The sequence below is a fragment of the Apus apus genome, chromosome 27 (assembly GCF_020740795.1).
Source record: "Apus apus isolate bApuApu2 chromosome 27, bApuApu2.pri.cur, whole genome shotgun sequence".
NCBI classification, from domain to species: Eukaryota; Metazoa; Chordata; class Aves; order Apodiformes; family Apodidae; genus Apus; species Apus apus.
In genome coordinates this window covers 305334-327804 of record NC_067308.1, presented here as the reverse complement: position 1 = coordinate 327804, position 22471 = coordinate 305334, and the positions used below count along the sequence as shown (strand labels likewise).

The 22471-nt window shown below is 56.9% G+C and overlaps 1 protein-coding gene across 7 annotated transcripts; it reads left to right on the top strand.

Annotated features, from left to right (window-relative positions):
* The first annotated feature begins 151 nt into the window (after positions 1 to 151).
* PIP5K1A (phosphatidylinositol-4-phosphate 5-kinase type 1 alpha) lies at positions 152 to 21652 on the top strand. 7 transcript variants are annotated; one of them, XM_051641290.1, is made up of 17 exons: positions 154 to 229; positions 6368 to 6409; positions 9493 to 9527; positions 10251 to 10340; positions 10623 to 10753; positions 11050 to 11167; positions 11417 to 11569; positions 12385 to 12684; positions 13339 to 13544; positions 14128 to 14211; positions 14832 to 14880; positions 15147 to 15231; positions 15536 to 15673; positions 15967 to 16075; positions 16989 to 17069; positions 18448 to 18532; positions 19064 to 21652. In XM_051641290.1, exons 1-17 carry the CDS (start codon positions 172 to 174, stop codon positions 19064 to 19066), a joined length of 1767 nt encoding a protein of 588 aa, XP_051497250.1. In that variant the 5' UTR covers positions 154 to 171; the 3' UTR covers positions 19067 to 21652. The 7 variants fall into 7 exon arrangements, with proteins under 7 accessions (XP_051497251.1, XP_051497250.1, XP_051497248.1 ...); XM_051641288.1 differs by having other exon boundaries at positions 15946 to 16075; XM_051641289.1 differs by having other exon boundaries at positions 15946 to 16075; positions 18425 to 18532.
* Positions 21653 to 22471: the final 819 nt, after the last annotated feature.

Genomic DNA, 22471 nt, shown 5'->3' with positions numbered 1-22471 from the left:
CGGAGTCAAAGGGGCGGGGCGGGGCCAGGCAGGGGCGGGGCGGGGCCAGGCAGGGGCGGGGCGGGGCCAGGCGGGGCGGGGCCAGGCAGGCGAGGGGCGGGGCCAGGCAGGGGCGGGGCGGGGCCAGGCGGGGCGGGGCGGGGCCGCCGCGGGAGGAGGGAGCTCGGCAAGATGGCGGCGGCGGGGCCCGAGTCGGGGGGCAGCAGCGGCAGCAGCGGCGGCCTGGGGGGTACGGAGCGGGGCTGGGGGGTCCGGGACGGGCCTGGGGGGTCCGGAGCGGGGCTGGGGGATGTGGGGCTGGGGGTCCTGGGGCTGAGCGGGCTCCGTGGGGCTGAGAGGAGCGCTTTGGGGGGGGGTGTGAGGTGCTGCTGGGGGGCTCCGGGGGGGTGAGGGAAAGGGGGGCCCTGCGGGGCTGAGGGGGCTGCGAAGGGGTGGGAGGTGCGAGGGGCTGGGGAGGGGGAGGGAGGGGCGTGGGGGGCGTTGGGCCGGGGGGGGGGCGGGAGGCCCCCGGGGCCGGGTGTGGACAGGAAGGGACCGGGGCCTGGGCCGGGCGGGCCCGGCGCTCGGGGCGGGCCCGAGGGGAGCGTGGGAGGCCGCTCGGTGCTTTGGGGTGAAACCGGGGGTGTGGGGGTGAGGGTGGGCTTCGCCAGGCCCGGCTGGGGCTCCACGGGGTGGGTTTGGGCTCCGTGGGGGTTTAGCTGGAGGTAGGGCTTGACTTTTTCCTGTGGAGGAGTCTGCGGGTTTGTGGCCGGGACCCTCTGGGCGCGGATGGGGCCCACGGGGGGCTTGAAAATCTTCTAGAAAAGGGTCTTTGGAAGGGGCAGGAGGTCTTAGGGAGGGGAGACTGGGCTCTGTTGGAAGAGACACTGCGATGGGGTGGGGGGAGCAGAGGGGTTGGTGCCAGGGGAAACTTGACTCCCTGTTCCCTTATGTTTCTAGAGCCTGAGCCATGAGTCAGGCTGCTGCCGAGGGGGTGGCTGCAGGTCCCGGGCCAGGGGCTGGGCTGCAGGGGCCAGGGGAGCTGGGATCTCCTCCTGTAGCCAGGGCTGTGCTGGGGAAGGGGCAGGACAGCCTCTCCTCTGGGGCTGGGCAGGGCGAAGGGAACGTCAAAGCCATGTGGCACCTGTGGGAGGCAAGAGGTTGTGGGAACGTGAGCATCTTCTGATCAGGTCTGTTTTGTTGGCTGGAACCAGAGCCAGCAAGAGGAAGGTTTTGAAGTCTTCTCAGGGCTGGTTTAGAACGTGAGTTGAAGCAGAAACACGCAGGGTTGGAACCAAGTGCCATCCTCATCCCCGCAGAGGGATGGTAACCAGGGGTGTAGACCTGGTCTGGGGTAAAACAGGGCACTTTTGGGTCTTAAACATGGGACTCTGCCTCCTCCAGCAATTCACAGGTGTGGCAGTGTTCCTGGGGGAGTCGAGAGCCCTATTCCCCTTCCCACGGGCCCCAAACCAGCTTCTTCAGGTGGCTGGAAACCAGAATGACTTTCTCGAAGCCTTGAAACCTGCACTTGGCAGGATCCAGCTGCCCTCCCTGAGCCTCTGGTAGGGAGCAGCCGGGGTTTCTGTTTATTAGAATGCAAAACACTGAAGCTTTCTGGTCATTGTGACAGCACGTGTCACCCAGGGCACGAAGAAACCCCCGGGGAGGCTTGAGGCTGAACCCCAACTGCCTTGGTGCTGCCAGAGTGCTGGTGGTTTTGCTCCTTAAGCCCCTTTTCTCTTCTAGAAACACTCAGGGCCAGCTCTCTGAGCCGCAGCGTGAAAGGAATTAATTTAATTACTGCTACAGGGTTGACGAAGTATCCTCCAGTGGGGGGTGTCTGGGGGTGCTGGGTTTTCTGGCTCCTCAGCTGGGTCCTTTGGGCAGGGTTGGAGACAAACCTCCCCGACCCCCCTGCCTCCTCCTGGCAGGGGGAGCGTGGTACCTGCTGGCTCCATAAAGCCAGTTTTGTGAGGAAGGAGCACTGGGGGCTGTGGGGGAAATGACCCCCCCAGGGCTTTTTCCTTTTGCTTTGGGGCTTCCTTTGAAGCCTTGATCCTTTCCCCGTGCTGGGCTGAGCAGGAGGGGCCGGGTTCAGAAAGCTGGGGAGGGGGGAGGGTTTGGGGAGCATTAGTCCTGGGAAAATCTGCGAGCGAAGGAGTAAATCTCTTTTTTTTTCCCCTTCCTGGCGGGATAATTGCCATTGTTTGCCTCTCTGGCTGGCGAGGGGTGGGCTGAGGCCTTTCCCACAGGATTTGAATCCTGGCTGTGGCTTCAGTCCCGCCGTGTGCGGGACGTGACGTCCGTTCCCCTCCGTGCTCCCGGGGCTGAGCCCAGCTGGGCCAGGCTCCCACCTGGGGCTTCAGCCCCACATCCAGGACACCCAGGGCTGTGGTGGGTGATCCTGGAATGGGTGCTGGAGGAGCAGCTCCATGGCAGGCAGGGATAAAAGGAGGCCAGGGGTTGTTTAGGGCACGAGGTTTTGTTTCTAACTATGGAAAACCTTAAACCACTCCAGCCCCACCGCGGTGTTTTGGGCTCTCTCACCCTCATGGTGCCCTTTTCCCCGGGGAGCTGTTCCTCTTCCTGACATCATCCAAGGTAGATGAAGGGGATGTGGGTGGTTTGAAACCCTTCCCAGGCCAGGCAGGCAGAGGTTCCCCCTTTCCCTGCCTCGATGTGTGGGGAAACACCCAAAGAGGTGTTTGTTGGTGGTTTTTTTTTTCCATTTTGCTGCTTTGGCTTTGAAGCAGCTTGTGCCAAAAAATGCTAATGTGGGATTTCAGTTGTTTGGTCCTTTGTGCTTGGGCTGCTTTGTCATTAGGGGTCCAAGGGAGTGGAGGGTTCATTGTCACCCGGGATCCAGGCCCCTCCCTGGCGTCCACAGACAAAAGAGTTGCTCTCAAAACGGCTCAGTCACTTCTGGGGACAGGGACATGATCCTGATGCATCCAAAGGGAGCTGGGAGCAGGGTCCTGATCCACTTCATGTGGGTATAAAACACCCAGAAATGCTCAAATCCCCCCAAGAGGGACAAGGCTTTCTTGGTCCCACCTCACCAAGACCGAGCAGGAGGGAAGATGAGTGTATTAAATAAAAACAACTGAACAGCTCATCATCCTGGGGCTTAAAATAGGCCCGTCAAGTGACTGCAGGTCCCGTCTCTGGTGTAAAAATCCCTCCTCTCCCCAAACATCAGCTGTGAAATCTCCGTGGGTGTCACAGGTTGGTGCCATCAGCCGGGTCCTCTTGCCCGAGCTCCTGCTGTCCCTTCTGGGCCCGTGGGAGTTGTGCCTGCGTGGGGTGCCCCCCCTGCGTGGGGTGCCCCCCCCCGAGGCAGAGCAGGGCTCCTTTTCTGTGAGACTGAGGAGGCAAAAGGTGGTGGAGGAAAGAACAAAGGTGGGAGCCAGCTTGTCTGAAGGGGGGGGCAGGTTTGTCTCTGGGGCAGCAGCAGCTGGGAAGATTGGAGGCAGCACTGACCAACAGGGCTGTGTCCTGAACTGGGACTGGAATTCCCTTTGGGAAGAGAAAGCTGCTCCTCCAGCTGGGTGGGTGTTGTTGGAAGGGGCCGCTCGGGGGGGGGGTTATTTCTCCTCCCCCCCACCCCTGATACCCTGCGGGGTTGAAAAGCCTTTTTCTGGGGTGTTTTTGAGGCAGAGGTGAGCTCGTGCCTCCCACCCTGCTGCTTGGTGCTCCTGGTGATTCCTTCCCACATCCCTGTGGACTGTGCCATGTTCAGAGGCTCCCAGGGCAGCTGGGACCTCCTGGCTGACCTAAACCTTCCTCCTCTGGGATTGTTTCTCTGCCCCCAGCTGAGGAGGCAGGATCCTGATCCCAGGTCCCTGCCAACCAGCTCCCTCTGGGGTTGGTTTGAGCAAGGCCTCTAGTCGCTCAGCTGGAATCCCTATTCCAGGGGAATCCCCTGTCCCAAGGGGCTGCTGACACCCTCCTGGGGCTCGGTGAGGTTTGCAGAGCTGGCTGGGAAAGGAAGGCTTGGAAGTTTGTTTGATCGTTGGGATTCATATCCCAAAAGTAGCTCCCGGGAGCTGGAGTTTTAATTCAGCAGCACCCTGGGAGAGCTGGTGCCTTGGTGGTTGCTGAGCAGGTGTTGGTGTCTGGGAGCTGGGATTGGCTTACATGTGACTTTGTTTTGGTGGGAATGTGGGAACAGTGCAGAGCTGCAGAACCAGAGGACCTGGGGCAGCCGTGGGATCAGTTCCCAAAAGGCAGAAGAAGTTGATGTGCCGGATGGGAGGAAGGAGAGTTGAGTCCTCCCAGCCTTCCTGCAGGCTACAGGAGTTGCCACCAACCATTCCAGAAAGTCTGTCTCTTGCTGGGACACTGGAGATAACCCCTTTCCTCCTCCCCCTGGGATGGTTTTGCCATGGACTGTATGGAAGAGCAGTGTGGGGAATGCCAGCAGCTCTCCCGGCTGCCTCAGCCCTGGCTCTTTCCTGCCTCTTTCCCAGCCCTTCCCTGCACCTGGAGGTGGTTTTGCTGAACTTGCTCCCTGATTTATTTTCTCTTAATTGTGATTCCTGCTGTTCCCGGGTTCTCTGCCTCCCAAGCACTTTGATAACGAGGACCAAAGAGTGGGTTGGCTCTGCCTCAGAGTTGGAATTTTTGGGAGAGGGATGATGGGGGAAGAAATGGGGTTGGGAGTCGGGAGCAGAGGCTGGAAACTTCTCCCTCCCTTGTCCTCTTGTCTTCAGGGTTTCCCCCCTTGAGTCCTGCCAGCTGCCCACTGCTCTGTGGGCTGTTCCCATTCTCTGCGCCTGAAACCACCATTCAGCCGAGCCTCCCTCTTTCCATTTGGAGGTTTTTTTATTAATTTCAAAGGTTTTTCAGTGGAAGGAGGAGCCTGTTGCCAGTCAAGACGTGTCCCTGTTTCCCTGCACATCCAGACAGGGTTTTGTTTGTCTTGTGACCACTGATCTTTGGTCAAGGTCTGTTGTGTTGACGAGACGTGGAGGAGAATGGGTTTCTTCCCAGCCTGGGGAGCTGTGTTGGTTTTGGATTGAAGGTCCTAGTCCCCAGTTGTCATGGAGTCTTTTTCTGGAATCTCTGGGATAAGCCCCGGATGGTGGATCTGGAATGTCAGTGAGGTCAGCACCCCTTTGCTGACATCAGCACTGACCGGTGGGCACCAGCCTGCAGGGGATGGAGGTGGGAGCCCAAACCCCATATTTCTGGGGACATTCCTCTCTTTGCTGTTGGTGACCACCTCCACTCCCCCCTGCAGAAGGCAGGGGAGTTGTTTCGGGGTGTTTATGTTCATGTCTGGATGTTGTGCCTCAGCTGTCCCCTGGGTGCTTTGAAAACACAGGTAACCTCTGCGTGGAAACCTGCTCCTAATTCTGCCTCTGGGATTAACAACTGGCTTCTTTTCCCTGTGGCTGGGGGTGCTGACCCCCCCGCTGGGGAGGAGACTGAGGCAGGGTTTAGTGCTTCTGCAAAGCAGCCCCAAGTGCCCAGATAACGTGGCAGAGTTTCCCTCTGCTCTCCCTTTTCCTGGGCCTTTTCCCAGCGCGTCACTCGCTTGTTGGACACGTCAGCGGGATCCAGGGACTTCCAGGAGTGTCAGCAGGATCCCAGAACAAGTGCAGGGGAGAGCGAGGGGGACGTGCTAATCCAGGGAGGGAAAACCAGTCATGGGGACGTCAGCTGCTGCCTGCAAACCGTGGGGGGAAAGATGAGCCTGAGCAGGGACCTGGAGTCTGGGAGCAGAATTCACCAGCGCTGACGCTGCTGGTTTCATGTCCCCAGCCTGGTTTATCAGCACCAGCCTCTCGGTGCAGCCTCAACCTTCTGACTCACTGTGTGGCCTCCTGGCCCAGAGCAAGGATTTGTCAGTGTTTGATCTGCCCCTGGAGAGCCGTGGCTGTGCTGCCTCATCTCCTGGGCTCCTTCCATCCCCAGCTGCTCTTGGCTTGGACTCTCGGTTCTGGCCAGACTTCTGCAGTTTTCCTGAGGGAAGCAAGTGAAATATTTGGGCTTTGATCTTTGTGGAAAAGTTTTTATTGTGCATGGCTTGGACAGGCTGCCCAGGAGGTTGTGGCTGCCCCATCCCTGGCAGTGTTGAAGGGCAGGTTGGATGGGGCTTGGAGCAGCCTGGGCTGCTGGGAGGTGTCCCTGCCCGTGCAGGGGGTTGGATCTAGATGGTCTTTGAGATTCCTTCCATCCTAAACCATCCCGTGTTTCTATGACTTAAAGTTGCCTTGCTCAGAAGTTGTTTTTCTTGCAGAGTTGGGACCTTGGTTTTCTGAACTAGTGGAAATAGGATTTCCTTCACTTCCTTGGGGAACAACCTCTCTTGTTTCCTGAGGCAGCTGTCATCCCACTGCACCACCCCACCCGTGTGACCTTTCTGTTTCTCCTCGTGTAGATTTCAGCTTTCTGTGCTGCTCGGTGATGTCCTATCGAAGAGGTAGCTGCATTGCATCTCTCTGCTTAGCAGCAGCATGGTTCCCTCCTCTCCAGTAACCAGCAGCAAAACCCCCAGTTACTGAGCTGTCTTGGCTTTTGAAGATTGACAAAACTTGGTGGTTTGTTGGTGTTTTCCCCCCCCTAAATAAGCTGCAGGGGGGTCGCAGTGTGTTGTGTTGAGCTCTCCCCATCTAAACACTCTCCCCATCCCCGAGTGCAGCAGCAGGAGGGTTCCAGCCCAGCTTTTTCTGCTTTGGCTTCTGCCTGGTTTGCACTTTGACAAAAAGAAATCTCACTGCTGTTCTCGTGTGTTGCCTTGGACTTTGGGGGGGGACTCATCCCAAAAGCTTTTTCTGAGGATGGGGGATCTGCAGGCAGAGAAGAACAGTGTTCTCAGCAGGCAGCGAGTTGGACGTGTCCGTGGAGGCTGCATCGTGCTGCACGACCCCCAGCGTGTGTGTGGTGGGGCTGGGGCTTGGGCTCACCACCAGCTTGGGTGCTCAGGAGAGCTCTGGTCCCTGGTGCCACCACCTGCAGTCCAGGTGAGAAGGGAGAATATTCCCATTTCTGAGGGAGAGGAGCTGCCAGGGACACTTCATGGGCTGAGCCTGATGGTGTGTTGGGGTTTGCTGATGTTTTCACTTGTTGTTTCTGTCTAAAACATGAGGTGCAGCTGAACCTGAGCTGGATAAAAATAAAGCAAAGCAGGGATCTGTCCTGGCTGTCCCCAATTAATGTGCTTATCTGCTAGAGGAGGAGGATCTGACCCAGTCACCTGGTTGCCTGCTCCTGCCCCTGAAATCCTTCTCTGAGCCCTTGGGCCAGGTGCCACCCCCACACCTTTGTGGCTGTTTGTCCCTAGCATTCCAGTCACAGTGGGTAAGAGGACACTACCTGTTGCTGCCTGGAAATCATCCCGGGCAGCTGAGGCTGGTGGAAGGCAGACAGCTCTTTATTTAGGTTGATTCAGCTTCCAGTAAACAGCTCTGAGGAATGCTCTGAAATCACCCACAGGGATTGCTCCCAGAATCACGAAAGAAAGGCAAAAGGAAAGTTTTTGGGACATCATGAACTCATGGCTGGACAGGACTTGCTGACCCTGATCTGTTTCCTCTGGCCAGAATTAACTGTTTAGGTTTCTCAAAGCCATTTTTTCCAGCTGTCCAACTGACAGTTTTCATCTGGGGCAGGGCTGTGACTGAGGAATTCTTTCGTTTTCGAGGTGTTTAAACAGATCCAGAAATAGCAGCTTTTTGGAGATGATTTCATTTTGAGAGGTTTGTGCCACTGGATTTAACACCTTTGCTTCTCCAGGAGCTGCCCTGGGACCCTCACTCTCCCAGCCAGGGCTCCTTGTGTGTCTTCACTTCCAAGGTTTGATTCGTGTAATTAAGGCAGCCCAGAGAAGATTTGCTGCTGGGCCCTCTGGAGAGAGCTTTAGTTAATTCCTGGTGGGATACGGGTTTGCACGGATGATTAAATATGAAGACAGTGAATCTCCAAGGTGATGAGGCTGGCGGGGCTGCTCCAGGGTTGCTGGAGTCCTGGGGCTTCCAGAGGTTTCTGTTTATAATTACAGGTACTCAAAAAAAAAAAAAAAAAGAGAAAAGGCTTAATTGCAATTGGCAGGCGTGGTGCTGGGGACGTGCCCTGTGTCCTCATGGGTCTTGGCAAGTTCAAAAGCCTGTGGCAAGGTGATGGAGTTGAGCTTTGTTGATCCCATCGTGACACACCAAGTGACACAAGTGTCCCTCTGGCTTGGGATGCTCCCTCTTCCCCTGCCAGCCCCCGTTTGAGAAGGGATTGAGAGGGTCTCAAAGCTCCTGTCCAACCTAAACGTTTCTGTGCCCGTTGTGGATGTGGCACTGGGGGACACGGTTTGGTGGACTTGGTTTATGGCTGGACTTGATGATCTCAAAGGTCTTCTCCAACCTGAGGGACCTCTGAGAGGTGAAGGGGGGTGGCTGACACCCTGGGGGGAGCAGAGCCAGCGTGGGCAGCTGCAGGTGCAAGAATTGGGACAAATCTCCTGTTTTAAAGGGAGGGGAAAAGGGGGGTGGGCAGGGCTGGAGCCAGTTGCGCTGGGGTCACTTTGTTTAGTGAGAAGGGTTTGTCACATCTTATTTTTGTGGAGCTGTGGTGCTTGGTGGGGCTGCAGTGAGTCTTCACAGGCTCAGGGGAGCAGAAGGGGCTTCTCTGCCCAGAAGGATTTTTGGAGTAATTTGTAATCTGGTAAAAAAAAATGCCTGGTGGTGTGAGGGGGGGTGTTGCTCCTGGGTGGTGGTGGCTTTGTAAGACTGTGGTCGTGGCTCCCACAGAAAAATAAGGAGCTGCTGTGTCTGAAGCAGAAAGAAAAACAACAGGAAAGGGCTTGTCTGCTTTCCTGGGCTGGAGGCAGAAAGCACAACAGTGTTCTGTGCATCTGCCTGGAGGGGAAGTGTCCCTGTCCTGGGAGCCCTTGGCCTGGCTGGTGATGGTCTTGGTCTGGCTTTGTGGTGCAGACAGACATTGCAAAGGGACAGGCTCATCCAGCTGCTTTTTTTTCTTTTCCTTACTGCATCCAAAAAGCCCAAGAGGGGAATCCAGGCCTAAAAACCAGTCCAGCACCTCGCAGGTGTTTAACACCAGGGATGTTATGGAAGTCCCTGGCTTTGGCTTCAAGCCGAAGGGTCGATGTTCTGGGCCTTGGAGTAAAAAGGCCTGGAAATAATTTCCAGATAAAGCGTGGTCAGCACATCTGCTGGGGCACTGCAGAGCACTTGGCCCTCCCAGCTCCAGGGAAGAGATGGCAGTAATCCTGCAAAGCTGTCGGGCTGCAGCCAAGGCAGGCAGGGATGCTGCTGGTGCCACCTCCCAGCGTGGGTGGTGGTGGTGGAGCAGGGCAGAGCAGCCCCTTGCGAAGCAGGAGAGCATTTGCTTGTGGCTTGACAGGAATTCACTCTGCTGTAAGAGGAGAAGTTGGGGAGAAATCAGCATGAGTCAGTGCTGCTTCGGTTGCCTTGAAACTGTTTGGTCTCATCAGGCTTTTCTGGGATGCATGGTAACCATTAACCCTTTCTGAGTGTGGCCTTTTTCTTTTGACAGGATCATCTACCTTCAAAAAGTCACTCACCCCTGAGGTAAGCCCTGACTGACCTGAGCACACCAAGGGTTGTTCCCTGGCTCACAGGATGCCCCATTTCACACCTGCCTGTTGTTTTTCCAGCCTCATTCCAGTTAGGGCTAAACCAGGCAGTGGTGAGAGCAGGAAGCTGCAGGGGGTTATTTGGGCAATTTCTCTGTACCAAGGGAATCTCTGGTTAAGAACCCAGCTTGTCCTGGAACTGAACAGTTCTCCTGCCACCAAAACACCACCCACATCTGCCAGCAGCATGACGCTCAGCTCGTCTTGACTGAGGAACAGCATTTGGCAACCATGTCTGGTGGGAGAGGATGAGTCAAGGGAGCTCTTGTGGCGTGAATCAGAGCAGCATTTGCCACCTTCCTAAAATGTTTCCTCCAAGACTTGGCCTTGCTGGCAGAAAGCACAGGGACTGGCTGTGGTTGGTCCAGACTTGGAAAAAAAGCACACCTTTCCAGGTGGTCTGGCACGAAGGTGTTGCTCTCTGGATGTCCAGCCCCAGTCCCACAGGAGTCAGTGGGTTCTTTGAGGGGCTTTCTGTGCCATTCCTGTCCCCAGGGCCAGCCTGTCCTGTGTCCTCCCTTTGCAGAGAGCCCTGGGGCTTCAGCCCTTGACAGGCTGAATCCTTGAGAGCAGCCAGATGAGGCCGTGTGGTTCTGAGCAGCTTCTGAGAGCTTGGGTTTACATCCTTGGTTCTTACCATCTTTTACTCCAACCCCAGATGCCAGGTGGTTCTGGGCAGCCAGGCTCACAGACCATAAAGAAAGGGCACAGAGGAGTGGACTCCACGGGCGAGACGACCTATAAAAAGGTAAGTTGCCTCTTGCCTAACTCGTCTGGCTGCTGCTGTTCTCCTTGCCATGCAGGCAGAGCCCAGAGCAGCAGCCTGTCCCACAGGCTCAGCATGACACAGTGGGTGACGTGTGACAGTCACTGCTCTCCTGTAGCCTTCTACAGAGGGGGTTACTTTTAAACTTTGCCCATTAGCAGCACTTCCCAGGCCTCTCCTGGCTTCCTGGGTGCTTTCTGTGAGCTCCAGGCATGATAGATCTGCTGCTTCAGGTTGTCTCACTCGCTTGCTCTGCCCCTCCAGACGACCTCATCTGCCTTGAAAGGTGCCATCCAGCTGGGCATCACACACACAGTTGGAAGCTTGAGCACTAAACCTGAAAGAGATGTTCTCATGCAGGATTTCTACGTAGTAGAAAGCATTTTCTTCCCGAGGTCAGTGCCTGCTTTCTTCTCTTTTTGGTGCTTTGATAGTGAGCAGCAGCTTTAGCTCCTAACCCTGCCTGCACACCAGGAGGCCACACCAGGACTTGCTTTCTGAAGAACCTCGTGTCCACCATCTGCGTGGACAAACGTGGCCTTGCTGCTGTGCTGTGTGTGTCCCTGGTGGGTGGGTGCTCTCCAGCCCTCCAGGGTGTCAGAAGAACCAACCAGTGGGGGTGGCATTTGGGGCAGTTGCTTGGGAAATAAGTCAACCACCAGCCCTTGTGTCTGCTTCTCCCCTCACCCAGTGAAGGCAGCAACTTGACCCCCGCTCATCACTACAACGATTTCCGCTTCAAAACCTACGCTCCCGTGGCCTTCCGCTATTTCCGGGAGCTCTTTGGGATCCGACCAGATGACTACCTGGTAAGGGGGTGGTTGGACCTGGTTCCCACTTGCTGTGTGCTCCATGGGCTGGGTGTTTGTCCTCTGCCCCACCCCCCTCCTCCAGCAGCCCTAGGGCCCCCGTGCTGCGCGGTGTGGGCAGAGCAGCGGGTGCTGGGTGACCCCGGGTTTGCCTCTGGATGTCTGGGAGGAGGAGCCCTCATGCTGGGGTTTCCTTGCTGGGGTTCCCTGCTGGGTCTCACTCTGTGTTTCTCACCTGCTCCTCCCCAGTACTCGCTCTGCAACGAGCCCCTCATTGAGCTCTCCAACTCGGGGGCCAGTGGGTCCCTCTTCTACGTGTCCGGGGACGACGAGTTCATCATCAAAACGGTTCAGCACAAGGAGGCCGAGTTCCTCCAGAAGCTGCTGCCTGGCTACTACATGGTGAGTCCCAGAGAAGGGTCTCCAGATGTCCCAGTGGGACAGACACTGCTCTGTACCACCTGGAGGACCACTCTTGGCTCTCTAAAAGACTTGTAGAGCCCTGTGTTTAAGTTTCTGTATATAGAACGGCTGCAGCTTGGAGAGTCAGGATGTGTTCATTGCATGAAAGTGGCAACAGCAAAAAAGGCTTCATCAGGTCTGGAGCAAAACCAGATCCCACCCTGAACACCTCAGTGACAGGGAATTCAGGGATAGTCCTGCCCTGTAGAGGTGCCTCGGGGCTTTTGATGCTGTTGAGGTCACCAGGAGAGCTGCTTCTAAACCTACAAGCATTTTTGCTGTGATTATATCCCAGAACAAGGTTGTTTTTCTTCAGAATTCTGCCCAGTGTCTCCTGCACCCACGAGAGTTCAGCTCCATCTGTCCTGATGTCTTTGGCTTGGCCTAAGCTCTGAATTTGAAAGGATTGAGCACAAGATCCTCCTTGGCTCTGGAGCCTCCCCAGCTTAGCTTCTGTGTGAATGAGCAGCAGACTCCTTCCTTCTGACCCTCTTTCTCTGACCCATTGTCCTGGTAAAAAGAGAACTGGCCGAAACCAGGACACCCATCCAGCTTTGCAGGGAGGTCATCAGCACCTGTAGGCATCACCTGTCAGGTCCCTGCCTTCACCTGCCCTTCCCTCAGCTTCCCTGGCAGTGGCTTGGACTCCCTGCCAGCTCCATGGCACTGCAGAAGCACAGGAAGGGACAGATAACTCCTCTAACTGGCAGGTGAGTAACTGGAGTGGCTGTGAAGGTGTTTCCTTGGTGTTCCAGAACCTGAACCAGAACCCCAGGACGCTGCTGCCAAAGTTTTACGGCCTGTACTGTGTCCAGGCCGGGGGCAAGAACATCAGGATCGTGGTGATGAACAACCTGCTGCCACGTTCTGTCAAGATGCACCTGAAGTACGACCTGAAAGGCTCCACCTACAAGCGCCGGGCGTCCCAGAAGGAGAGGGAGAAGGTCTTTCCCACCTACAAGGACTTGGATTTTATGCAGGACGTCCCTGACGGCCTCTTCCTGGACTCAGACATGTATAATGCCCTGTGCAAAACGTTGCAGAGAGACTGTTTGGTAAGTGGGAGGGTGATGTGGAGGGTGACATGGAAAGGAGATGGCAGCTGCCACCCTTGTAGCCCTTGCCTGTGACTCAGAAGCTGGTTCTTTTTTTGGGGGTGTGGACAAGAAGCTGGAGCTGGACCCCAGTTTAGTTCAGAGCTTCCAACTAGAGTTAAACCCAGGACGGGCTCTGGTGGGGGAGGAAGCACCTTCTGCCAGGGTTGAGCTCTGGCGCAGGGCAGGATCCAGGGAGAGGTGTAGGATGCTTCTCCAAGTGTGGCCCCAAGTTCATAGAATCATGGAATGTTTTGGGTTGGAGGGATCTTAAAGTTCCTTTAGATCCAGCCTCCTGCATGGGCAGGGACACCTCCTGCCCTCACTGAAAGTGCCAGGGAACAAGGGGCCACAGTTGTGGCAGAGCTGCACAAGGGCCATCAGCAAATGGAAAGCCACTGAGAGTGGATGTTCAAGTTGGTCTTCCCGTACTGATGGGTCCCCTCCAGCTCCCTTTGGCAACGAGAGATGAGCTGACTCTGCACGAGCTGCTGATGAAAAGCCGCCCCCCTCGGGGCTCCAGGCAGAACCGCTGAGTCCGCTCCTGAAAGTGTCTGTTCTGAGAGTGTTCTGGGCTGGCAGATCCGAGCAAACCTTTGTTGACTTTCTGCCCAGGTCCTGCAGAGCTTTAAAATCATGGATTACAGTTTGCTTGTTGCCATCCACAACATGGACCTGGCGCAGAGGGAGCACGTGGTGGCCGACGGGACCTCCCAGGCCGACACGCGGCGCCCGGCGGCCCAGAAGGCCCTTTATTCCACAGCCATGGAATCCATCCAGGGAGAGGCCCGGAGAGGTGGCACCATCGAAACTGACGACCAGTGAGTCTGGTTCAGTGTGCTGGGAATCGTGGAATGGTTGAAGTTGGAAGGGACCTTAAAGATCATCAGGTTCCAGCCCCCCTGCATGGGCAGGGACACCTCCCACCAGCCCAGGCTGCTCCAAGCCCCATCCAACCTGCCCTTCAACACCCCCAGGGATGGGGCAGCCACAGCTTCCCTGGGCAACCTGAGCCAGGGTCTCCCCACCCTCACCCTCCAGAATTCCCTCCTCATCTCCAACCTTCATCTCTCTCTCCCAGTTTTCATCCCTCCCCCTCATCCCATCCCTTCCTACCCTTGTCCCAAGCCCCTCCCCAGCTTTCCAGGAGCCCCTTCAGGCACTGGAAGCTGCTCTCAGGTCTCCCTGGAGCCTTCTCCTCTCCAGGCTCAACACCCCAACTCTCCCAGCCTGTCTTCGTTAGCAGAGTTTTAAAACCCTGTGGGGTGGACTGGTCTTCCCCAGTTTGTTAGTGGAGCCATGGCTTGTTGATGCTTGTTCAGTGGTTCACACAGCCTGGGCTGGGCCAGGGAGCAGGGGAGCTGAGGACCCTCTGTCTCATCTTGGTGCCCTCTCCTCTCCTAGGATGGGGGGCATCCCAGCCCGCAACGCCAAGGGGGAGAGGCTGCTGCTCTACGTCGGCATCATCGACGTGTTGCAGTCCTACAGGTAAGGGACAGTGGGTGACAGCAGCATCCCACCTGGGGACACCACTCCCCAGCACTGCCTGCTCCTGCTTGCTTGTCAGGATTGGTGTTCCAGAAAAAGTTAAGGCACAAATCAACAGGGTTTGAGGGGTTGTTTTATTAACCTCTTTCTATTTTCTTCAAGTCGGGCATTTTGGGATCAATTTCCAGGTCTTGCTTCACTCTACTTCATGTTCCCAGAATATGAAGTGGTTTCTGGGTGCTGTGGTGGTTGGACACGGGCACTGTGTGGGAAGTGGCAGGGAACAAACCAGTGGTGGCCTTAAATGGCCATAACCACTTCTCCCTGTAAAGAGAAAACCAACTGTAAGGTTTCTTTTCTGCTATTGACATGAAAACGCAGCGTGCAGGGGTTACAGGTGTAAAGTCTCTGTTAGATGTCATTGCAAGTTGGCTGCCCTGGGAGGGTGATCCCTGCAACCAGCCCTGGGGTCAGTGGGAACAACCTTAGAAATGGGACAATGAGGAGGATTCAAAGCCCAAGTGGGCTGTGTTTGGGGTGCCCAGTTCTGAGCCAGCCTGTTGGGATACAGACCTTGGGGACCTGGTGTGAGAGTTGTTCTTGATTCTTCCCATTCTCAGGTTTGTCAAGAAGCTGGAGCACTCTTGGAAGGCCCTGGTACATGATGGGGTAAGCAGAAAAAGATCACTGTTCAGCTTGTTTAGCAAGCAAACCAGAGTCCTGTTAAGCTGTGCTGGGCCTGGGATCCTGGGCTTCTGTGTTTGCCTCTTGCAGCTGCTCACCTGGTTCATTCACTGATTGCTTTGTGTGTAGAGCTCGTGAGAGACACAACCTGTGTCCAGGGCTCTCAGCCTGGGAGAAGCTGCTGATGTAACCTTGATCAGTGATGAATACAGGCTCACAGGTTAATTAATGTTTGTCCCTTGGGCTTCCAGGACACTGTCTCTGTGCACAGACCCAGCTTCTACGCCGAGAGGTTCCAACGGTTCATGTGCAACACGGTGTTCAAGAAGATACCACGTAAGTACCTTTGTTGTGCCCTTGGTCATCACCAAACCTCCTGGCTTCTCCCTGCCCAGGGAGGGTCTCTGGGAAGGTGGGCGAGAGCATCCAAGAGCTTTAGGAAGTCATTTGTGCTGTGTCACCTCTTCCTTCCTCCTGGACTGTTCTTGCCTCACAGATGTGACCTTATAGGAGCTGTTTCATCCACCAGCTTGTTCCTTCAGGGCACAACTCAGGCCTGACTCTCTCACTGGAAAGCTGGGGTTTCCTACTCCTTCCTGAACGCATCAGGAAAGTGTTGTGTTGGTTTGTGTCTTTTCAGTCAAGCCATCCCCATCGAAGAAGAGCCGCTCGGGCACCGCGGTTCCGCGGCGGAGCTGCCAGGGGGGAGTCCCTGCCCAGCCCCACCTGGGCTGTGAGACCCGGGCACAAGTGACAGCAGAGGTGGACGTGGAGCAAGGTTGGTGCCTGGGAAAAGCCAGGGGGGTTGTGGAGGTGGGGAATTGTTGGCTCCAGTGTCTTCATGGGGTCTTTCAGCCACATCCAAGCACCCAGCGTGGCCCCTGCTGCCCAGGGAGGCTGGGAGCAGAGCTGCCTGCAGGGCTGGCTCCTCAGGGCTTGGGTGTCTTAGGTGGGATCCAGCACGGATCCTGACCCCTTGGCTAGTGTGGGAGCTCCTGCCACACTAATCCCAGTTGTGCTGGTGGTGGAACAGTCTGTGCTTCAACTCAGGTTCCCACCTTGGTCGCCCAGATCTCCTGCCCCGGATGCTGCCAGTGGACGAAGCCAACAGCGACTCCATCGCCACCACCCTCTCCACCTCCTCCCTGGGCAGTGGTGGCCTCAACTCCCCTGCCAACAGGTGAGGCTGGTGCTGGTTGGGTGCATGGCAGGGTCAGGAGCCAGGGGAGGACCTTGTGCTGCTCTGGGGATGGTTGGTTCTGGCATGCTGGCAGAAGCCCCCCTTGGAGTGGTCCCTGTGTTGTGGAGCAGCTTCAGTGCTGTCAGCTCAAGCATGTGCAAGAGGGGAGTGAAGTGTCCCCTTCCCTGCGTGTGCAGTTCCTTGCAGATGACCCCCTTGCATCTTCTGCTTGGCCTGTGGTGGGGTCCCTGTGGCATTTAGTGTGTTCTGTGTTTGTTCTGGAGTTGAGGTAATTGTGCTGGTGAAAGTGAGTTGGTGAAAGCATCTCTGCCCAAGTGTATGTGAAGAGTATTGATGTGTTGGTGGGTGATGATGCTGAAGGTGACCTTCCTGCTGCTCTTCTCAGGGGGTTGGACTCTCCTGCAGCTGCCTGGTTGGGGTAGCACTGAGCTCCTACAACCCCTCGGGACAGGAGGCTGCAGGATGTGTGCCCGTGTGGGGCAGAATGTCTCCAGAGCTGGAGTGCATGGAGGGCCCTGAGGGAGCTGGTGGCTGCCTTTGAATGTTTTGTTTCTTGCTGAAGTGGTAAGACAGCAGGGATGAGGAGGAGCTGTGGTCAGAGGACAATCCCTTTCATAGAAGTTGTTCCAAGGTGTTAACTTCTGCTGGAAGTGGTGGGAAACCATCCTCCCCATTCCTGGCCCCGCGGCACAGATGGAAGTGCCCGCGCTCTCCTGGGCTGCAGGAGAACAAGGTGCAATTGCAGTTAACACCTCTTACCCCCTCTGTAAAACATGGGAACTTCTTGGTAGGGATCCTAAACCAGAGCTGCTCCTTCCCAGTCCGTCAGCATGTCCAGGGGGTTCTTTTTACTCACTTAACTGTGGGTCTCTCTCCTTCGATCTCTACGTAGGTCAGTGGGCGTTCAAGTGCACAAAGCTGAGACCTCAGCCAAGGATTTGCCTAGAGCAGCTCCTGGCATCTTCCTGCTGAGGTGAGGGGAGGAACCAGATGTTGCCTGAAACCTTCTCCTGGCTGGAGGGTGTGCTCAGGGAGCCTCACCCTGGGCTGTGGCCTCACTCTTGTTGCTGGCCAGAGGTTCTGTGCAGTCAGGTCGCTCCTGGGGCGCAGCGCCCCAGCGTGGCCCCGTGCCCAGGCTCACCAGTCCCCAACATACCTGTCTGCTGTCAGACTCCAAGAGGTCAAACCTCTCAAGACAGTGTCTCCCGTGGGGTGCTGAGCACCCTTCTTGGGAAAAACATGGGTTCTGGTGGGTGAGATCAGACCTGCTGCACCATCCTGAGTGGTTCCCTGGATGCGAAGCTTGGTCTGTGCTGGCCCCAGGTGCCTCTGGAGCACAGCAGAGCTCACCCTGCCCCATGGGCACTCGGGTTATCCACTGCCAGCACCCCATACAACCCTGTGCCAGCACCAGGCACAGAGTGGCAGCAAGTCCCTGATTAGAGAGCGAGGAAGAGGAGGAGGCAGAGCAGCCCCTGGGGAGCAGGCGCAGTGGTGAGGGCTGGTCAGGCAGGGGGAGCTGCTCGTGTTGATCCCAGAGGGTTTGTGCAGGGATGTGTGGCCTGGTCCCTGCACAGCTCAGTGCTTCCCGAGCAGCAGGGCAATCAAGTACTTGCTAATTAAGGCAGCTGCTGCCAGCAGGTTGGGACAGGCCCTGGGTGTGAGCTGGAGGAGGGCTGAGCAGGCCTGAGAGCTCCTCTGAGCTTTCTGGAGACCCCAGACTCCTTGGCGTGGGGGAGGTGGGCTCTTGAGGGGCCAGCAGAGGGGCTGTGCTCCCCATGTCTCCAGGGAGCAGGAGCTGGGAGTCAGCTCCTTGGCCAGCAGGTTCCAGCCTTTAGCAGTAGGATTGTGGAAGTGGGGAAATAACGGGGAATTAGAGCAAAGCAAGTCTGGTTCTGTGGGCTGTGTGTTCTGTGTCCTGCAGTCAGGCTGCAGCTGGTGTGAGAGGCTTGTGAGAGGCTTGTGAGAAGCTTGCCAGGGCTCTCTCAAACAAGGGTGTCTGGAAAGGCTGAGACCTACTGAGCTCCAGGGTTTGTTTGTCCCTGGCCTGTTTTCACCCAGGACCACTCCTATATTGAAGAAGGCTTTGTGTACAGAGGTGCTGCTGCTTGTTTCTGGTGTCTGGGGTCACATCCACTGGGAGGGCTGATTTTCTAGGTGGTGTTTTGGGTGCCTGGCCCAGCAGGGATCGTGTTGCCTGTGCCTCCATATCAAACCTGCTCAAGGAAGGTCTCTGCGCCATGCTGACTTGGCCCCTGGGCTGGGGGCAGCAGGACAGCCCTGGAGATGGGACTTACTGACAGCTCACTCTTAAAAACTGCTTTACAGGTCTCCCCCTTGTGTTTCCCCAGCGGCTCCCCAGGTCCCTCCCTTCCCGAGCACCCTGCCCAGCTGAGGGAGCAGCTCGAGGACCTGCAGGAGACAGAGATAAGCTTTGTGAGTACTGCCCTGTTCTGGGGGGGTGGGATTCCAGGGGTTCCATGGTCCCTGGCTGTGCTGGGAAGATGGGCACCGGGTGGGATGTGAGTGGCCCAGAGCAGGAGCAGATGTTCTCCATCCCCCTCTGGAACGGGAGGGCTGAGCCTGTGCTGTGCCAGGCACCTTTTGTGCTCTGTGTGATCATTTGCTGCCCCAAACGCCTGCAGGTGGGTCAGCAGGAGGCAAAGCAGAGACATTCCTCTCTCCTGAGGGCCCGGGGTGGGTCTGATGGCAGAGATGAAACTGGGGGTGAAGCCACCCAGGCTCATCTTGTCCCCACAGCGGGTGATTAATCCCCGCAGCCCCTCCTGTTTCCATGTGTGGTGCTGGTTGGGGTAGGACTTGAGCTCAGCAGCCTCCTCTGCTCTGCCTCCAGGGTGGAGAAGGTTTAGGGCAAGAGCAGGCAGGAGAGGAGACCTCCTGCTCCTCCAGAGGAGGGCAGACCCCTCCCCAGCATCTACCCCCTCTTTTTATTCTGCTGTTTCACAGTGAAGCAACAGCCAGACCACCGCGATGGAAGCAGGTTGTTCTGTGGAGCCTGAGAGACCTTCAGCCCCTGTGGCCCTTTTAGTAAAAACTTCGTTTAAAAAAAAAAAAATGAAAAAAAAAAAATGAAAAAAAAAAAAGAAATCTTCTCTGGAACAGAAACCCAGAAGCTGGAGGGCTGAGCTGCACTTGGTGGGACAGTGCTCACAGGGACTGAGCCAGCGCGGCGGAGCCTGGGACACCTGGAAGTCTCCTCACAGCAGAGCCCACCCGTGGCTGGTCCTTCCTTTGGAGCCTGGTGGGAGCAAGGCCAGCTGTGAGGAGGAGGAGGAGGAGAAACTGCTCCACGTGGGCTGAAGGCCTCTGGAAACAGGATCTGACTTCACGGAATCGGCTGCTTTTGGTGCCCACACCACAAACCTTGGGAGATCAAGGACTCCTGGGGGGCACCCGGGGGAAAGGGGCATCAAGCCTCGTTGGGGCAGCTTCTGACCAGCACCCTGGGTTTGTTTTGTATTTTAAACAAGTTTTTAATTTAAGTGTTTTTCGGAATTGGATCATATCACTTCTTTTTAGTCCTGCAGTATAGTTAGGACTCTCTTTTTTTTTTTTTTTTTTTTTTAATAAATAGGCTTTTTTTTTTTTGGTCAGTGTTCCACAGAAAAGTGAGAGGGGCAGGAAGGGGGAGCAGCAGCTGCACCGACTCTGGACAAGCTGCTCCCCCCGCAGCCTCCTCCTCTTCCTCCTCCTGCTCCTCCTCCTCCCCAGTCCCACCTCGCCCGAGCCAGGACCAGGAGGACTTGGAATGTTCGAAGCTTTTCAGGGAGGTTTTTGGATATTACCCTTTTTTTTGGGGGGGGGGGGTTGGTTATTTTTTCCCTGGGCTTTTAAACTCAGCCCTTTCATCCCTTCCCCACCCCCAGGGACTCACAGGTGAGGGGGGATCTTTGCCAGGGGCACCTTTTTTTACAAGTATTTCTTAAGTAAACGGACCAAACGGCTCCGCCCCCCCCGCCCTGCAGCCCCCTCCCCTTTTTAACAGCCCTTTTGATATCTCCCCTCTACTCACCCTGCCTCAAAACCAAGCTCCTGGCCTCGGTGGGGCAGGTTTGTGGCTCCGCTGAAGTCTGGGGCCTTTGGAGTCTTGGTTTTCAAGAAAATACTCAGCTGAAGTGGGGGGGGTTGTTGTGCTGCCCTTTCCCCCCGGGCCCAGATCTCAGAGCAGATGTTGGACTGAGCTTTATTTTCACTAAAGGCTTTTTTTAAGGAGATGAAGTGACTCTTCCCCCTGTTCCCATTGGGTTAGAATCCTCCTTTCTTTTATATATATATATATATATTAAAAAAACAACAAAAAAAGTAATTTAAAGCTTGCCCTTGTGGCAGTGCAGGGGGTTTCTGTGCTGATGAGCAGGGATTGCTAAGGAAGCAGAATGTAGTGCTGCAGAGAGGGATTTTTTCAGTGGCTATTTCAGAGCCCAGGCTCTTCCCACCTTCCACCTCAACCTTTTGAAGTGGTTGTGACACAGGCTGACATTTTTTTAAGAAAAAGCTCTTCGGTTTTGTTGTGGGTTTGTTGTTTTTTTTTGTTTGTTTTTTTTTTTTTTTTTTTTAAGGAAAAAAACGTGAATCTTCTCTATGATTCCTGGGGAAGAGGGAGCAGGAGGAGCCCGGGTGCCGGGGCTGTCGCTGCTCACAGACTCGTTTGGTTCTCAAGGGCTCTCAAACCTTTGGACACGGATTTCCTGCCACGCCCAGACCCACCGGGGGTTGGGGGGACCCCCCTGCACCCCGAGCCCCCCGGCAGCTGCAGTAACTGTCTATATTAGACACTTGTTTCTTCCCTTCCCTCCTCACCCACAGTTGTTGCTTTCTCTGGGTGGGCTTTTTTGGTGTTTTGTTTTTACCAGGAGGGAAGAGAACCCAACTCTCTTACTTTTTTTTTCCCCCCTCATGATTTAATATTTATGGAATTGTATTTAAGTGTTTGTTTTGTTTTCCTTTTCCTGGGGATGGTTCCTCAGCCGGGTCGGGAGCTGGGGGCTGTTTTTGTGTCTCCCCAGCTTTTGTGGGGGGGGGGGTTTCAGAACCGCTGCTCTTGGGGCGTGGCTGGAGGGTCGTGGCGACACCTTTTCAACCCGGCTGGAGCAGGAGGGGACGTCGCTGTCCTGGTCACCTGTGGCCTCTGGGATGGAGCACGCAGGGACCCTCACCCCTGGGACCCCTGGGCAAGGACAAACCTGTCCCCAACCAACAGCTGGAGCTGCTGTGCCCCCCTGGATGGAAGCCCAGGTGAGGGGAGGGAGCGTGGATGGACCTCACCTGTCTTGCTTGGCCGTGGTGTTGTCACCGTCGCCGCTGGGACCCCCCGGGAGGGACAGGGCTCCTGTCCCGGGGGAGCAGCCGCTGCCGCCCTCACCCCCGGATCGACGCCGGTTGCTGGGACGGAGCCTGGATGGACCTTTCCTGTCCCTGCCATCGTGTGTCCCCCCCCGGGACCTCCCCAGGGACGGAGCTGTCCCCTGGGTCACCCGTGTCCTTTCGGCTTGTAACGCTTGTGGTTGGACCCGCAATACACGGTGTTGCTGCTGAGCCCCCTGCCCGCCTGGCCTCTGTCTGGGGGTGTCGCGGGGCGGGGGGACGGAGGGGACACGGGACCCCCGGGGGTGTCACGGGACGGGGGGTCAGAGGGTACGTGGGACCCCCGGGGGTGTCACGGGGCGGGGGGTCAGAGGGTACGTGGGCCCCCCGGGGGTGTCACGGGGCGGGGGGTCAGAGGGTACGTGGGACCCCCGGGGGTGTCACGGGGCGGGGGGATGGAGGGGACATGGGACCCCCGGGGGTGTCACTGGGCAGGGGGTCAGAGGGTACATGGGACCCCCGGGGGTGTCACGAGGCGGGGGGACGGAGGGGACATGGGACCCCCGGGGGGACAGTGGGGGGGTCAGAGGGGACACAGGAACCCCCCAGGGGTTTCACAGGATGGGGGGACAGAGCGGACACAGGAATCCTGGGGGGCAGCAGGGGGACAGAGGGGACACGGGACCCCCGGGGGGGACACTGGGGGGGTCAGAGGGGACACGGGACCACCCTGGGGAGCAGTGGGGCGGTCAGAGGAGACACAGGAACCCCCCGGGAGTGTCGCAGGATGGGGGGGCAGAGGGGACACAGGAACCCTGGGGGGCGGGACGGGACAGAGGGGACACGGGAACCCCCTGGGGTGTCACGGGGGGGGGGGGCAGAGGGGACACGGGACCCCCGGGGGGGGACACTGGGGGGGTCAGAGGGGACACGGGACCCCCGGGGGGCCCAGGGCAGGCGGGCGCTCCCGGTTTCCGCCCGCTTTGGGGGCAGGGGGAGGGACGGGTTCCCGGGGGGGCCCCCCCCTCGTGTCACCGCAGCCCCCCCCCC

Coding starts and splice junctions, on each gene's coding strand:
- PIP5K1A (XM_051641288.1), top strand. CDS start 172: ATGGCGGCGGCGGGGCCCGAGTCGGGGGGCAGCAGCGGCAGCAGCGGC. Junction 14,212..14,831: donor GACGTGTTGCAGTCCTACAG/GTAAGGGACAGT, acceptor TCCCATTCTCAG/GTTTGTCAAGAAGCTGGAGC. Junction 15,232..15,535: donor GGTGTTCAAGAAGATACCAC/GTAAGTACCTTT, acceptor GTGTCTTTTCAG/TCAAGCCATCCCCATCGAAG.